We start from the raw sequence: 17812 nt of genomic DNA on the forward strand, positions 1-17812 counted from the left end.
TAAACACTGATGTTGAGGAACTCTGTTTTCTATATGACTGATTCACAGATTATAAGGCCATTGCAATAATATCCTCTAACCTGCTATACATTATGGACCTAAGGACTTCCCTGGATTAATTCTTGCTTGAACTAGAGCAGGTGTTTTGGAAATACAATCCAGTCCTAACATGTATGCTCACAGTGAGTTGGTCAAAAAGTTAATTACTTTCACTACTAACAATCTGCACAGTATTTCTAGTCTGAACTGGGAAGCCTTAACTACCAGCCACTGGATTCGTTATACCACTGTCTTACAGACTAAAGAAAACAAAGTATAATTTCTGCTTAGAAGTTTGATATGATTCAGCTTAGGTCCAAAGCAGAGTTGCAGTAAGGCCCATAGGCTGCTGTTTCTCTCTGCCACCTGGCCATGATGCAGCATGGTGCAGGCAAAGCACTGTGCTGCTGAAGCCCCCACTCTACAGGCTGGATCCAGTGGCTCCAATGAGCCATAGATTGCTGATCCTTGTGCTAGGTGGTAAATGTGACACTGAAATATTTTATGGCTCTCAGGAATGCAAGTGTAGGTCTCATGCTCCCTCGTAGAATATTTTTGCCATCCAAATATAAGTATGTGTTAGGAGAGGACTAGATGACACTTGTCTAACAAGACTTGGCACACAAGGTTGTGAGTTTCCCTAGATAGTCTATCTTTTTGTTTAAGTGGATACTGTCTTTTACAAGGTTATGAGAAGATGCTCTTGCAGTTGTGATGGCACAGAAAAACAGTCCCAGAATGCACTATGGTCCATACACAACTGCAAGAAGTTAGTCGATGTGGGAGCACAGGAAACTGACTACTTTGTGCATGTGGCCCCATAGCACTGCTGTCTCCTGGGGCAAACTGCATGGTGGCATGAAATGCACGTGAAATGCCACAGCACCCTGGGTGACAATCACTGCTCTATCATTACAACACTACACATTTTATTTTAATAAAAAAGGAACTGCTTATATACAGTGTGTGGGAAATTCTTTTCTTATGCCTGGTAGTTTAAGAGAGTGAATGAAATACTAAAATACAGGGACACGTTTGAGTGCCCTGGATATATTTTGTACAAAATGTATGTTGAACTTGTAAGCTAAATTATTTTGGACACTCAAAAAAGTTAGAAAATGCTAAGACTAAGGTTCCTCAATCTTAATTGAGCTTTCTTGGGCACATGCATTACGACAACCCAGCTCCACGTTACAACGAGATCGAGACAACTGGGAACCTATTTGTTTGGTCCTTCCCCAATGCAGATACATCCATTTTCTCCTTCTTGTAACCCTCTGCCTTATGCACTGTTCATTCTGAGTGAGGCATGGATCCCACAAAAGAAAGTTTGTGATCATTTAATTAAGGCTACAAGAAGAAATGTAATGTCAAGTATTTCCTAACTTTGGAGTACTTGATTTGAAAACTTAATGTCCATTTGGCAGAGGTTTTTGTAAGAAGTCATCCAAGTGGGTTTTTTAAACAAATTTCAAGCCAGAAATGAAAGAGGAAAAAGAAAGCACCTGCATTTACCTGAATTTCTTGACGTCGTCTGGCACTAGCAGACAATTTCTCAGGTGCTATAACGCTCACAGTTGGAACTACAGAAGTTCCATGCATTTCAAATAAACCTACAATGTAAATGTTTCAAAATGTAATCTTTTTTTTTTTTTTAAACACACCAACATATTATACACCACCCTGAGAAGTGCCTTTAGCTACGTAACAGTTGGTAAAAAGAAAAAAGACATTTTATTTTATTATGTTTCTTATAGTGTATATTAAAAATATATAATACCAAATTCTTTAAATGTAAAGAGTATTAGAATTGACCATGGTTGATGTTTCTAAATAATCAATAACTGTATACCTGAATTGTTAGAAAATGATCCCTTTAAATTTTGTATTGAGAGATTATCTGAAGTTTCCCTAAAAGTGAGCAAATAAAAAACGAGTTAAAAAAAAAACAGATGCAATCTAAAAGCAGTACAGTGGAATAAACATGAACAAACTTAAAATACAAAGGAGATTTTAGGCACATATTTGCAAACTAAAGTCTGCATTTTTTATTAGTTAACAAGCCCTATAACACCTGCATTTGTTCCTAAAAACTTGTCTACACTAAGTACTATGAGCTAGCAGACAATAGAATAAACAACAATCTTTACACTTCCTCTGTACTACAAAGAAATTCCTGCATCCTAGCTATTTAGACAACAGCCCATATTGTCATACTTGGAATTTTAATGTCAAGTATTTCTAACTACACTTTCTCTTTCATATAAAGGGCTTTCCTAGAATTACAGCATAAATTAGAACAGCACCTGTCCAGCCAGGTGTTTTAACATGCAACATTAGAACAATTTACCTCAGATAAAAACTTGGCCTTAAATACTTAAGGCATATTAATTTTGCTTCAAAATGTCTTAGTTGCTAGTAAAAATAAATATCCTTCTGGAGAGTCTTATGACACAGGAATAATACAAATCCCACTACCCACCTTAAGAAGGAATTAGGCAGTACTTTCTCAACAGTAATTTTTACTGAAAATAATCTCATGGAGAGCTTCTTTAAAATGCCATATTGAAAACTTAATTCAGTTTATGAAAACATTTCTAATTTTAACTGGTTGCATTCACTTTTTATGGTCCTACCTGTTATTTCTTTCATCAGAGACTTTGGTCTTCAGTTTCTGGGCCAGGTGTTCTACTAAATCAGATTCTAAAATCCTTTTCTCTGTCTGCCTTTCCTTTTCAAATGATTTTACCTACAAAAGATTAATTTAAATGTTTCAAGGATACATAGATTGATATTACTTAAAAGATAAAGTAAATATATTTTGGAAAAATGAAGAGAAAGAAAAAAAAAAAGTCTTACTAGATCCATTGCCTACTAAGGATGAAATCAGGTGGACAGAGACTCACTTCCTATGATCACTAGTTAATTAAATCCTCCAGTTTGCTTGATTAGATTTTTGCCACCCAACTAGTAATAATTTCCATTGCACTTCCACTGCTTAAGCTTGGCCATTTGCCTTTGTTAATATGCAATAGTCAGTTTAGGATTGATTGGTACATAGGTGAGTATACTGCATTCATTAAACTATTTCATTAAAAATAATTAAATTTGGAATGTAGCTACCTTTCACTAAATTTGCAGGGGTGACTTCCAAATTTCAAAATTTACATGTATTTTCCTAGTTTTTATTTATTTGGAGATGAACAATTAAACCAGAGAACAAGGATGCCATTTAACATACACTACAATAGTATCTTTATTTTTTCTCTGATAGAGCACTCATTTTTAAAAAAATCATGCATGCATGCATCTTTCTATCACTTTTTGATCAAATAATTATCAAGATCAATCTGTTCATAAAGATATTTTGCTAGAAATAACAAGTGAAACATTTTGATACTGCATATTAGCTATATCACACAATCATGCACTGTCAAATGACTTAATGAAAAACTCTTAACTTGTTAAAGACAAAGACAGTAAATGGCAATGACTCAGAATCAGTGATATTTTATCATCATTTCAATATTTTATTTTTTTAAAATACTGTAATTTTTAGGGCTTATGAAAAGTACCACATTCGCTGAAAACTTTGGGTACCAATGACTAACAGATACAGTATAGACAGTGGCAGTTAAAGCTTTCCCAACACCAGACCTCTGCAAATCAACCCTGACCTGGCGAGACATAACACAGTTTGGTATCCATGTCTACTGAAGCCTTATCAGCTGTCAATTTTGGTGGTATTTATGTTGGGATGTGGACATCTGTCATCTTAAAAACAGACTGAGACCACCAATTCATTTAATAATGTCATTAAGCAGCCATTAGGTGGTGGCAGAATGTCGTTAAATGTTCATTTCCATTTAAACATATGCCCCCACACACTTTAAATGAAACTCAACTTCCATAACTTTTCATTATAATTGAAAAATTATGTGATTTGTGATTAAAAGTTATGAAATTGTTTTTCCTGGAAGATACAGACAGTTGGACAAAAGCTAAAAAGACGGGTCTGCCGTGTATCTACTATTCATTTTTCAGAGTAATCGTATGGTTGTTAGTTACTCAGAAACTCATACTTATCAATAATCTGTTATGCAACTGTTAAGAATTCAATTTCCAGAAAATATGGTACACTATTAGCTTTAAGACAAAGATTCAGAAGAACAGATTATTCATTTACAAAAAAACTCCCTTGCCCCAACTTTTACCTTTACATGATTTCCTTCTTTATCAGAGACAAGAGCTGCATATGTAATTCCAGAATATCTGCAATATTCCTGCAATTCCTCTTGCGACTAAAAGAAAAAAGAGAACTGGTAAATTAGGAGGACAGAATTGTTAAATGAATATATGGAAAACCAGAGCATGCTCCTTTCAATTAAGTTGAAAGGAAATGTCTATAATTAGTGGATCTATTATTTTCTGTGCAGGAGAAAACTATATATCAGTCCAGGAAGAACACTTTTCTGCTGCTCACCCTTACAAGGCATCTATAGGATCACCCTGATTTGACCCACTAGGACAGGATTCAGCAAGATTAAGAAGCAAAAGCTTAATATTTGCATCTGTAAGCAATGATGTATTTTTGATGATCTGTTGTTGTGATGTAGCTTTCTGTGAGACAGCCCCACGTCCTGCCTGCAAACAAATAGGTAGGATAGAGCACTGCCCAGTCCTCCACTGATTAGTCAGGCTTCATGCAGGCTTGGGGTTTTCCTGTGAGATTTTCGAAGCAGACTCAGGGCCAATTCTTGCTATACCAGAATAAGAGTACAGCCATTCTCCAGTTATATGATACTGCATAGCTGAGCTATTCTAGCTATATTCTATAGCCAGATTAAAAACAAAAGAAAAACAGGCCAACACTCTGTGAACAGCTTCACAAAGAGGAAAGCAACCTGGACATAAACAAAAAACCCACAAGACTAAAAGGGCATTAGCCCCAAATTGCACTCACATTTTTCCAGCATATGGCCAAATGTGAGGAAAACTAGAAAAAATGAAGACAATGCTAAGATAATACAGTCGCCTCAAGGCAGTTAAGTGCCTCAAAAACCCTGTTGTGAGCTGGTGAGGGAATAAGTCAAACATGATAAAAAAGAAGATGCTGTGATATTTCCTTTGTCATTTACCAATTACCCAACTGAGTAGTGGTTGCAAATAACTAAAATTTGCCTGAGAAGCGTAAGGTGTTCAAGTACTTTGTTGTCCCACAATCCAATTATCTAGGCTACACATTTATCTGCTGGATTCAGTGGGTTGCAAGGGAACAAGGACTCAAGCCTTTAAATACCAGGATATGCCTAAAGGTTAATGTAGCTGCAACAATTCTAGCAGTATTGTTTATCAGAGCAATAATTCAGTTACACTGCTCAGTAGTTCCAGGTACAGTATAACCTCGTAAATCTAGATATCAGATATCCGCAATTCTCAAAAATCTGGCACTTTTTAAAACTACACTACATCGGGGAGTAGCTGCAGCTGGTCCCAGAGCAGCAGAGGGGGAAGCTTGCACGCGGTGGCTGCTGCCACCATCCGCCACTGCACACTGCCTCTCTGTGTGTAGTCACTGCTACTCCTATCCTCCCCCCGCCCCACTCTGGGACTGATCGTTGCTCTGGTTTCAAAAAATCTGGAGTCTTCAAATTTCCGGCAGGTCCTGAGCATGCCAGATTCATGCTGTATAATAAAGCTATGGTGGTCCCTGGGATATGGAACATGTCCTTAACTCTGATCCCTTTCCACTCAAACACCGTACTGTTATGATCATAGGTAAAACATTTATCCAAAGTTTAGAGCATCTCAAGAACCTTGGGCTCTTCATAAATACAATTATTAGCATTACCTGTCTCATTCCAAGAAGACAATGTAATCTAGTGGATATAGCACTGGACTTGGAACAGAGGGCACTTTTACACATGCTCTGGGCCAGGTGGGGGGAGCAGCGTTTTAATTAGAGCAGCTCCTAGAGTGGCTCCAATTCATTTAATCACGTCATTAAGCAGCAGAATGTAGTCATTACCTTCACTTCCATTTAAACATATGTCCCTACACACTTTAAATGAAAGAGTGGCTCCTAGAGCCACTCTAATTAAAGTGCCATCACGTCTCCTGCACCAGTGTCCCTGCACTTAAAAATGGTGGTGGGGCGCTTGAACTAAAGCTCCCTCAACAAGCTTTAGTTCAAGCAGCCCCACTGCCATTTTTAAGTTTGGGGATGCTGATACACAAGGTACAGGAGGCTGGGGAAGCATGGCAACTGCCACACTCCAGTAAGCTGGATTAATCAAACCTGCTCTGACACGCTGGAATTCCAGTGCATCAAAGCAGCCTTGGCACTCATGTATAGGTGCCCAAAGAGACCTAGGTTTTCCTTCCACTGGGCCATAAATTCAAAGAATGGTCCAGAACTGAATTCAACAGGAATCTTTCCATTGATGTCAATGGACTTTGGATCATACCCTCAGTACTACAAGGCAATGAAAACATTCATTGATATTTGAATTGCAAGCTACACATGCTCAATATTAACATTTTATAATTATACAACCTCTAATGGGGAACCTCAATAATACCAGCCCTATTAAAAATAATATACAGGTAACCAATAGGTAGACAGAAGCCTTACCTGGGACCAGTCATACATGATTTCAGCTGAAATTCCTGCAGTCCAGAGTTTCTGAACAATGTTAATGGCTCTCCCCATTGACATCTGTCCAACACTTACAACCAACAAATCACAGGAGCTAACAGTAACCTGAAAATAAGGCACACATGAGCAAGTTGTTAGATTATTGCTGGAGAGCACATGGAAACTTCTTCCTCTGCCCGGACAATCTGCAGTGCTGACTGACACTGCTGCATAACAAATTGATACGTTTTCCTTATATAAAATCTAATAATTAGGTGGTCATCTTATATTTGAGTAAATAAAGTTCATTAAAAGGAAGACTGTAATTCTTTGGACTTGTGTGAAGCAAGAGTGAGAGAAAGGGATGGTGGTTCTAGCTAGGTTTTTTGGGTAAATCTGATATCTTTTATTAGACCAACTAAAACAGTTAGAAAAATTCTTTGCAATCTTTTGGGTGCAAACATTTCTTTCTTTGAGATCTGAATCATTAAATAGACATCAAAAGGTATTTTAGCATTACCTGTCTCATTCCATTAAAGAACTAGCTTCTACATTTCAGTTTTCTGATGAATGTTTCCAGTTTTCACTGGAATGTTAAAATATCTGCATAAAAAGGCAGTAACAGGAAGCCTACTGCCTAAAGATTTCTGTTTACTATTTTAATATGGAATTACTTTAGAACCTATCAGACTCTCAATATTTCTTGTCTGTCTTTGGCTTCATATGGAATTACTGAAATCTCAGGAATAATAATAAAAAAAGTAAAGCAGGAGCTGAAACTTACAGAGTCCTCCATGCTGGAAACAGCAGTGGTAATTTTATCGATAGCTATACTGACTCCAACAGCAGAAGGAACTGGTCCTAGTGTTTGTGGCCCTCGAAACTGTGGAATCTGAGCAGACCAGAAATAGTTCTTTTAGAAAGATATCTAAAAATATATATAATTTAAAAAACACAAAGTTAAGTATGTACCAGGTGATCATATCTGCCTCCAGCTGCAAGGATTTCAGGAACCGTTCTTTGTCTCCGTTTGATGTATGCTATAAACTGAAAGATAACTCCATTGTGCTGCTGTACTTTGTATACCAGTCCCAAATTTATACAAACCTGGAAAATAGAAATAAACATTCCAAGCTTGCTAAGTGCTACAACAGTTCTGTCTATCCACTTCAGTATCTTAAATGGCATTGTACTGACTTTTCAAAACTTAACATAGAACCGCCAATGTGAGAAGATTAAGACAGAAAAGAGGACTGTGATTAAAATAATGATCCCTGAAGAGTCAGGACGAAATCCAAAAATCAGAAAAAAAGAGGGATCTGAAATATTACAGGGAACTTGAATTACAACTCATTTAAACCCCAAATTGAAAACCTCTCAATATAAAGAGCCAGTTCCATTGTTTCTGTTTTGTACACTTAATTTTTAAACATAACAGCCCCTTTTCAGTAATATACAAAGAAAATGATTTTAGTCAAGAATTTAACTGAAATATAGTTTATTAAAAATGATTACAGTTATTTAGATCTAAATAATTTTAAGAAGAGCATCCTCTAATTCATAATAAAAGTGAAAGTACAGATCTAAAAACGGGGGTGTAGGTTGTAGCCGTGTTGGCCTAAGGACATAGGTAGACAAGGTTCTTTGGGTGAGTCTGATATCTTTTATTAGACCAACTTAAATAGTTGGAAAACAATTTTTAAGCAAGCTTTCAGGTTCAAAAACCCTTTGTTAGGCTGAGGAAGTTTCAGCAGTTGGTGTGCACTCCTTGTGGATGAAATGAAAAGTAAAGAAGCCAGAGGCTGGGCTGGGCTGCATACAAGACAGGCAGTCCGTGAAGATGGCAGTCAGTGAACGTGGTCTGTATTTTATCATTCTGAATACAGATCATCGTGTCTAAAAAGGAGACATTGGTGCTGGAGTATTCTAGAGAAAGTCGAATGGAGGGATGGTGACTGTTGAATTTCTGATGGAACTCAATCAGAGATTGCAGGTTTTCAGTCCAAATGATGAAGATGTCATCAATATATCTTAAGTATAGCAAAGATTTGATAGAATGAAAAACTGAAAAGGGTTAGACTGAAAACCTGCAATCTCTGATTGAGTTCCATCAGAAATTCAACAGTCACCATCCTTCCATTCGACTTTCTCTAGAATACTTCAGCACCAATGTCTCCTTTTTAGACTTCATGATCAGTATCCAGATAGACAAAATACAGACCAAGTAACCCACAGACCAACATACATATCTGCACAAAACCAGCAATCACCCTAAACACACCAAAAAAGCTGTGATATACAGCCAAGCCCTCAGACACCACTGAATTTGCAATGAAGAACACACCTGGGAGTGCCACCTCACCAATCTTAAAAAAGCTTTCACCCAACAAGGACACTCCTCCAGAGAGATAGATTGCACATTTGAAAGAGCCACCCGGATACCATGTGAAGAACTGGTGCAGTACAGAAGAAAACTCCCCACAAATCGCACACTGCTGGTTATGACATATCACCCTTCCCTTGAATGAGTACAGAAAATCCTCTAAACTGCAACCCATACTAGAAAGAGACCCTATTCTTAAAGAGATCTTCTCAGAACCACCCATCCTAGCCTTCAAACAAGCACTGAACCTCACTAACCTCATCACCAGAAGCAAACTTCCTCAGGCCCAGAACATACCAAATGGATCCAGACCATGCCATGACAAGACATGGAAAACCTGCCAACACATCTCCACCAGACCCTCAATTACTACACCCCACAGCAAAGCCATCAGCTGCACCTCCAGAAATGTAATATATCTCATCCAATGCACCAAATGCCCTGATGGAAAATACCTAGGAGAGACCAAACAACAACTGCACACCAGAATGAACACACACCGGAAATCTGTCAAAGATAGGAATACTCAATTATCTGTGAGGGCACATTTCTCACAAGAAAACCACTCTCTCTCCAATCTCTCAGTCCTGATCCTCAAAGGAAGCTTACAAAACACTTCCCAGCGATGAGCCTATGAACTCTACTTCATCAACCTCCTGGACACTAAAAATCATGGACTAAATATAGACACTGGATTTATGACACATATATAACCTGCCTGACATCTGACTCCCCAGGTACTTCTCCACTATTCATCCCCCTTCTCCCCCCCACCCAGATTGACAACTCAGTCTACATTTTCAGTGACTGCCTGTCTTGTATGCATACTAGCCCAGCCTCTGGCTTCTTTACTTTTCATTCCATCCACGAAGAGTTCACACCAACTGCTGAAACTTCCTCAGCCTGACAAAGGGTTTTTGAACCCGAAAGCTTGCTTAAAAATTGTTTTCCAACTATTTAAATTGGTCTAATAAAAGGTACCAGATTCACCCTAAGAACCCTGTCGATCTAGAAATGGGTCATTTTTAATAGTCATCTTACGCAGTCCCACAAGTTGATGGTACCTGCTCTGTGCTCAAGGTTATGAGCGGTTTGGTTCCTAGGGAAACGTTTAGGAAGAGCAATTCTGTTTCCAAATTTATAAATCAATCAATTTAACCAGAATTCTTTAAAAATAAACAAACCTGAAGTTTTATGCCAAACTGCTTTAAGCGACTTATGACTTCCTCTAAGTCTTTCATGCCATGCTTCACCAGCTGTGTGACACCTGTTTTTCGTTTTATCATTGTGTTTAGAATTGGGAATATGCTGCTTAACTCTCCCTTCTGCTCAATGAATCTGTAGAGCTGACAAAGCTGAAAATTGAAAAAGATAATGCTATACACATACTTGAACAAGAGGAATCCAACCACAGCACCTAACTTGGGATGGGACAGAGAGAAATCTATTATTTTTCCTTGTTTTGCACACAGGTCTACTACTTTATTAGTTAACTCGAGTGCACACAGAATGTCTGAAAGTTGGAAGGTGAAGGTCTATCTCCACCCAGGCTTTAGAGCTATGCATCTAATTTTGCAGAATCTGATTTTAGAACACCACACACCATTTTTCTTACGGAGATTTTAATTCACAATGTTTTATTTAATTCCAAACATTTGCATAATTTGAAACACTAATATTCAAAGCATGGGAAAAACCTGGAAAACAGGAATGCTGATACAGGGTGATAGTGGACCCTTCCCACAGTGATAAAACAGTAAAGAGACTAATATAATTCTAGCTGCAAAAGAGAGAGGCATTTTTCTCTTCAGGGACTGCATGGTCTTAGTAGAGGTTTTATGGAAATTAAGGTACCACAGACTTATAGGAAGCTGTCAGGAAATATAAAGCTTAATTGAAATACTTACACTATTTGGTGACAAAGAAAGATTGCAAAATTTGGCTTCCACTTCTCTTTTAGTTAGCTTTTCAGTCTAAAGCAAAACAAATCATCATGCATCAGCAGATTTAAAAAAAATCAATTTTGATAAAAAAAGTATTCATCAAATTGTTGGAGACAAGGATTAAGACATAACTGCTAAGGGTTTTTTTCCTCCTTTTAAGATGTCTTCTTCAAAAGTGCAATAACCCTCTGAAACCTCCCTGTAAGAATGGCAAAACTGAAGTTCTGTATTTGTCTCTGAATGCCACTTTCACTTTGGTCACTTTACAACAAAAAAGTTCATACAAAAAAAAAATCAACTTTTGCTAAAAGTTTTAATAGTAATTAATGCTAAACAAATATTTATATGAGCTTGTAAAAGCCAATATGGAAAGCTCTTGTAAGTATTTAAACATCCCTCTAGCATTTTTAATATGAAGTTCATTCCATTTTCTCTCATCTGACTGAGCAATGTGAATAGCAAAAACTATGAAAAATATGAAACTGTTTAAATAACAGGAACACTTTCTTCAACTCTCCTTTCTGCTCAGTACATCTGTAGAGTCAGAGCTAAATTAAAATCAGTTATGTTAATGTATGCTAGAACAGAGTGCACCTAATTCACAGTATAGCACTTTATGTTGGACAGTGAGGCCCCCTCTACATGTTACGGTTATTGTGCAATTAACTAGTTAACTGCATAATTAACTGAGACCAGCTACATGTGAAAAGCACCTATCACACTATTAAAAGCTCCACAAAGCTATACAGTTAGACCTCGAAAATATGTAGTAACTTTGTAGCATGAACTGAACTAATGTTGTTAACACAGAGTGTAACAATAGTAAAATATAACCATGCTAGTTTTGTCCTGTAAGCAACTTGAAAACTCCATTTTGCATCCTTCTGCTTGATGTAAGTGAATGAACTCTGCATAGCCTTTATGTATGAGTGTGTGCAAAAGAGTGAATGGTGAAAGAATGTCAGAGATGGGAGAAGAAGATTTAACTGCGTATGTAAGCAACAAGGCGCCAAATGTAAGTTACCAGCCAGTAACTAACTAACAAACAGCTGAAGAATCTCTTTGAACCTTGAGGGCACAAAGGAAATAACAGAAGAAAAAATTCTGCAAGATGGGCAACAAGAACATTCCAATGCTAAGATAAGCTGAAGACAAAGAAAGAACAGCCACAAAAACAAAAGCTGGGTATAGAAAAAACCCAAAGCACTGAAACAAAGGATGCCAATCCCTATAAGAGAACACTTTTGAAAATGCCAAGTTGGACAAGTCTCTTTCTCTACTGCTGTTTCATTGGAGCACAAATGCATCTGTTCACCTCGATCCAGCTGTTATCTTTAAATCTGCTATCTTCAAATCATCATCATTTACTCAATAAGCCTAGGTTGGCCACCCTGGGCTGATACTGAGCAACTATTTCTGGTAACTATATCTGGTGTATGTGTAAATGAAATAGTTGTCTTGTGTATGTGTATGGCTGTGTGTAATGTTGTGTATGATGATCCGTGTGTGTTTGTATGAATAGTGTGCCCGAACCTCTATATGTAACTCATGTCATCAATAAATGCAGCACCTTGCCTTTATAAAGTCTCACTCATGATTTGAGCAATTGGCAATTTGTGTAACTTAAAGGTGAATAACAACCAGCTAGCTATACATTTGCACATGTAGCAAGGAATACACTGTGTAACAGCAATCTGCCAGTCCTCCGGCATCCCTGGGTACATTACCCCTCTCCAGCGTAAACTTCTCTGAAAAAGAACGTGGAGGAAACCCCTGCTCTAGAATAGCTTTGGGCCCTAGGGTCATTCCTCCTACTCAGCAGCAACCAACAGAAATACCATGCCCTGCCTGTAGCGGGCAAACTGAGTTATGCTCAGGCTCTTAGCATAACTTTAGGCCTTCCCGGATCTAAGCAATTAAATTGTACAAAGTGCCTTATAAGGCACTGGGAGAAATGAGTGCTGTGATTGGTATGGTGGGCTAACCAGGTACAGTAGTTTCCCTAAAAGGAAAGAAAACCAAACATAGAATAGGATTGGAGTATCTCATCTAAAAAGATGAGGTAAGACATTTGAGAATTGGACAGTTTGAGATGAGAAAGTTACAAACAAAGAGACAGTGTGTGTTTATGTTGCTACCCTGGCAAGACAGGAGCAGACTTGGAATTCTTGCTTTGAGTAACAAGGAATTCAGAAACTAACATCCCACACACCCAGCAGAGGATCTGAGACTGGTACCACTGAAGGTCGCTGTTTTAGTGTCTAAAGAACTGCTTGCCAGGTCCTGTTACAAGAAAGAATACTTGTAATGAGCCTAGAGGTTACTAAATAAAGTTCACTTGATACCAAACTGGACAAGGGGCCATGTCAATCCTTAGGGGTCTGTGGTAAAAGGAATCCTGGGGCAACACTGCCCCCACTCCCCGTGCAAACACAGAGCAGATGAGTAGAGACACCCCTGCCACTGAACTTAGTAGAGTCATTTACTTATTTCAGTGGTGCTGCTGACCAGTGAGAGCTCCCCCAGCTGGTCAGCAACCACAGTGCAAACTGTTATTCCTTTTTTCCCTCTTCCTGACAACCTGTCCTTTGCAGGTGCAGCCCATGGACATGCTGCAATGTCTTCATTGTGCAAGGAAGGCAATGCTGTGACTGGGACAACATCTATTCTAGAGCCACCCTGAAGGTCTATACCATGTACACTTGTTTTACAGAGGGACCAACTGCTACTTAATAACCTGGGGAATGGAGGGGCACCAAGACGTCAGAAAGTTGAACAGTGAAAGTCAGCTTCATTTCTGAAAAATATGAACTGATGGGAAAAATGAATGAAATGTTTTATTAAGCATTCCACATTTGAATTTTTAAACTAAATTTTGCATTTGTCACTAATCTTACCACAACATCATACAGAATGATGTAAACTTGATTGAGTTTATCTTCTGGTATTCCACAGTGCAAGAGTATAGCTTTCAATAAGGCAGTGTGGTTCAGGTAGATGCTGTAGTTTCTTTCCTAAAAGAGGAAAAATACAATATTTTATGGGCATTTCAAAATGTAAAATATCTTTTCACTTTTACCCAGACTAATTCTGAACTTCCCTGTTATCTTAGTTTCCCCTCTGTACAGTCCAGAGTTGGTAAAATTTGTGCCCTTTTTTAACACCAACTTCAGTATCAGAATCAAGAGAGAAACATTCCGTTGAAGGAAGAGAGCCATTATATTTCAAGTGTTCTACTACGACATCCTTTGCAAAACAACTTACTGTTCACCGGAAATATAATTTGCAAAACATTTTTCAGTCACAGTGGTTCAGTTTTCAATTTTTATCAAAAGTCAAAACACAAAAATGTTTTCATTGGCAGATAAAAATTGTCTCTCTTAGTAGTCATCTTTGCTGGCATATTGCCTTATTTATAATCTCCTCTCCAACAAAACAACACATTATCATAAAAGTAGCTAGAGAAAGAAAAACAATATACTAGTCAGCAGAGCAGAGTGGAGGAACAACCTGCAGAACTGGAAATTCATGGATGATTTCCGAAATGGCATAGATTGCTTCTGCAATAGGTAAAAAGATATTTCCAGTGGAAGTGACAATGTCAAATGCACATTCTAGGAGTTCTTTGGGGTGACAACGATCTAATCTCCGAGGCCTGAAAACTCGTTCTATACAATACCTACCAAAAAACAAAAGGATAAATAAATACATATAGAGCAGTCATTGCGTTGAACAGTTATGTGAGCAATGGACAAATGTTAAACCTTTTTTGGATGAATAGGTATTATCCCTCTCAGCCATTTCCCTTACCTTTTCAAGTTTGATATACTATTTCTAGCTACAAATCTTGCAAAAGGAATCTGTAAACACAAAAAGACGGTTGAGATATTACATTATACATACACATATGTGTGTGTGTGTACACACACACGCGCGCGCACGCACTTACACATACAACTTCATTCCGACTTGTGCTCTTAGAATAACATGGAATTATACACTATACAGTTACCCCTTTATCCTCTCATCTGTAATAGTCTCTAAAAGTATTTAAGTAGCTGTAAGTATCTTAGATGTATTTTCTAGGAAAATGCTATTTCATCCTTTACACAGACATGGGGAAAGAAGCACAAGATTTGCACCCAAAAAGCAAATGCAGGGCACTATCCAAAAGAAGTAGCCATGCTCAGTTCCCAGTGATGTATTAGGAAGTTATAAACTGCAGTACCAAGCCAGTGCTGCTGGGTCCACAATATCCTCAGGAATCACTACTTCCAGCAAGAAGACCAAGACCATGAGGGCCCTGCCTATCAGATACTTAGATTTTCCTTTTATTCCAGTGGTATCACATTGGCTTAAAACTAGCGTGGCAGTGGGGAAAATAAGACTTTTTACCTACCATTTATGAAGAAAGACATTTTAAAGCAGGATGGGGAACATCTGGCCCACAGGCTGGATAAAGGTGGCCAAGGACTCCATTTCCAAGCTGCCCCTGCCTGCACGGCTTGTGCCAGTCTCCATGGAGACCCCAGTCTCAGCCATGCCATCAGCAGGCATGGCAGAGTAGCACGGGGCTACTCCAGCACTGCTAGGATCTTGCGGCAGGGGCAGCTTGCTTCGGAGCCAGGGCAGAGCCGCGATCTGTAGCCTGCACGCTCCGGGCAGGGGTATGCATGCAGGGAATCATGGCTCTGCCCTGGATCCAGACAGGTTGTCACTGCTGCAAGAAGCTGGGGCAGAGCCACAATTCCCTGCATGCATGCCCCTGCCCAGAGCATGCAAGCTACAGATTGTGGCTCTGCCCTGGCTCTGGAGCAAGCTGTCCCGCTGCAAGATCCCCACAGCTCTGGAGCAGCTTCCGGCGCTGATCTGCTGCACACACTGCTGGCGTGGCTGAGGCTGGGGTCTCCATGGTGCCCAGCACAAGCTGTGCCGGCAGGGGTGGCTGGGAAATGAAGTCCCTGGCCAACCACATCCAGCCAGTGGCCTGGGGGTTCCCCATCCCTGCTTTAAAGGCTTCTAGCCTGCACTTCTACTTATAGAAGTGTAAGCTGGCAATCAAGTAGAAGCTAAAAAAAGAAGTTTGTGAAGAACTATTTGGATAACAATTACAGAGGAAGAAAGAAAACTGACAAGGACACAGTTAAAAAATGCAATCTGATACTATACACTGTACTGATCTAGAATGACAAGCAGCTGTGATGTTCTGCAGTAGCAAATTATGATCATCATCATTAATAATAATAATAATAATAATAATGTGGTTCCTGGAGCTGCTATGTACACATGACACACAAAAGCGAACATTTCAAGATGACAAACCGTTCAGTCTCAGCAAAGAAAGAACCATCTTGTTTAAAGGGCAGACCTTGTCAGAGGAGAGAAAAAGGGACTGTAATGGGCAGGTGGAACCTGCACACAACCCCTCTACCTTGGACCTTCATCAGAGAAGCCTCTTTTCTGCTGTAGCTTTCACAGGCAGGGAAAAAAAAATGTCCCTACTAACTTTCACTATAAAAAGTCAAGGTCATCTGGAAATATCTTGTCACTGTAGTTTCATAGCCAGTTTAGCAAAGTGTCATTTTATACTTGATTTTTGTAAAATGATCAGCTAAACCACAAAAGGGTAAACTGAGTTATTTATCTGACATCTAGAGCAGTTACTGCCTAGCGGCATTGGAGAAAATCTATGATCCGACTGGAAGGAGGGGATGGTGACAGCAATTCTACTGGCATACTGTAGACCAGCCTGCAGTCTTCCTCTGAAACAGCATCACTAAGGATCTGTTGAGAGCAGTTGTGAGTGCGGCTGCAAGAACAACAATGCATATATACATATGGTACAGTACATATATATGGTAAACAAAAGACTAGAGGACATTATTATCGCGAGTTATATGTGTGAAGGAATGGACCATAAAGGAGTGAATGAAATCTTTTTCCTCATATAGGTGCATGTGAAGGGAAAACAAAACGAAACCTTAACACTGTCACACACCACATCTATTAATTAGGTGTTTTTCTTAAATATAGTTTTTTAGAATGGAAAAAGCAGAAGCACTTTTCAGTAATTTGTTTTTCTTCTACTTGGAGGTTCTTTGGGATGTTTACTACTAAAGACAAATGCAGGCACAGATCTGACTGGACATGCTTCCTTGGCGTTATGACTATAGTTTGATCATGATGAAAAAAGTAGAGCTTGTACGGGCTACTTTTCTCAAGTGGCCCTTTTCCTGTCCTTCTTCCCTACTTGATCAGATAGTCATCAAAGAAGGCAAACTGCATCCAAGGGAAGATAGGAAGAGACCTGCATCACAAAATCTCTGGTAACGGGGAGATAAAAGGGGAATCCTGTTCCAAAATCTTGATGCACAAATCAAATAAAACAACAGAAACAATTTCCCAAACCCAGCTTAAAATATAAAGAGTATACAACTTGCCCTGAGATCATAAGGCAGCATCACCAGCATCCCACTGTGATCCATGAAATATGAAGCTTCATTATGTTCATACAGTTTCCTATTTCTAGGCATTAGCAGTGGGGTGGGTAACTTGATAGCTCCTGCACAGCATTGATAAAACAGTATTAGCACTTGTAAAAGATCCCAGACTTTGTTTCTTTGCTTAAATTACTATTAAGGAAATACTAACTATTACTACCTGGCTTTAATCTACATCAGCAGGGCTCAACCTCTGGCCCACAAGGCTCCTCACAGCTCTGGAAATTGGGCAACAGGGGAGCAGTGGCAGCGCTAACTGCCACTAACCTGCTGCCTAATTTCCAAACCTGTGGGGAGCTCTGAAAACTGG

The 17812-nt window shown here is 38.9% G+C and overlaps 1 protein-coding gene across 2 annotated transcripts in view; it reads right to left on the reverse strand.

Moving 5' to 3' along the window:
- EIF2AK4 (eukaryotic translation initiation factor 2 alpha kinase 4) overlaps positions 1–17812 on the reverse strand; it is a 72142-nt gene that overhangs the window by 6836 nt on the left and 47494 nt on the right. For both annotated transcript variants that reach the window (XM_090033467.1, XM_090033468.1), the window contains exons 23-35: positions 17443–17564; positions 14813–14862; positions 14513–14681; positions 13900–14016; positions 10967–11032; positions 10244–10414; positions 7649–7783; positions 7461–7568; positions 6674–6802; positions 4254–4340; positions 2676–2788; positions 1892–1950; positions 1555–1652 (exon numbers count right to left, since the gene is read on the reverse strand). In XM_090033467.1, coding sequence (XP_089889593.1) covers positions 1555–1652; positions 1892–1950; positions 2676–2788; positions 4254–4340; positions 6674–6802; positions 7461–7568; positions 7649–7783; positions 10244–10414; positions 10967–11032; positions 13900–14016; positions 14513–14681; positions 14813–14862; positions 17443–17564 — 1424 coding nt within the window. The remainder of the gene's footprint in view (positions 1–1554; positions 1653–1891; positions 1951–2675; positions 2789–4253; positions 4341–6673; positions 6803–7460; positions 7569–7648; positions 7784–10243; positions 10415–10966; positions 11033–13899; positions 14017–14512; positions 14682–14812; positions 14863–17442; positions 17565–17812) is intronic.

The sequence above is a fragment of the Crocodylus siamensis genome, chromosome 2 (assembly GCF_052110815.1).
Source record: "Crocodylus siamensis isolate JL-2025a chromosome 2, ASM5211081v1, whole genome shotgun sequence".
NCBI classification, from domain to species: Eukaryota; Metazoa; Chordata; order Crocodylia; family Crocodylidae; genus Crocodylus; species Crocodylus siamensis.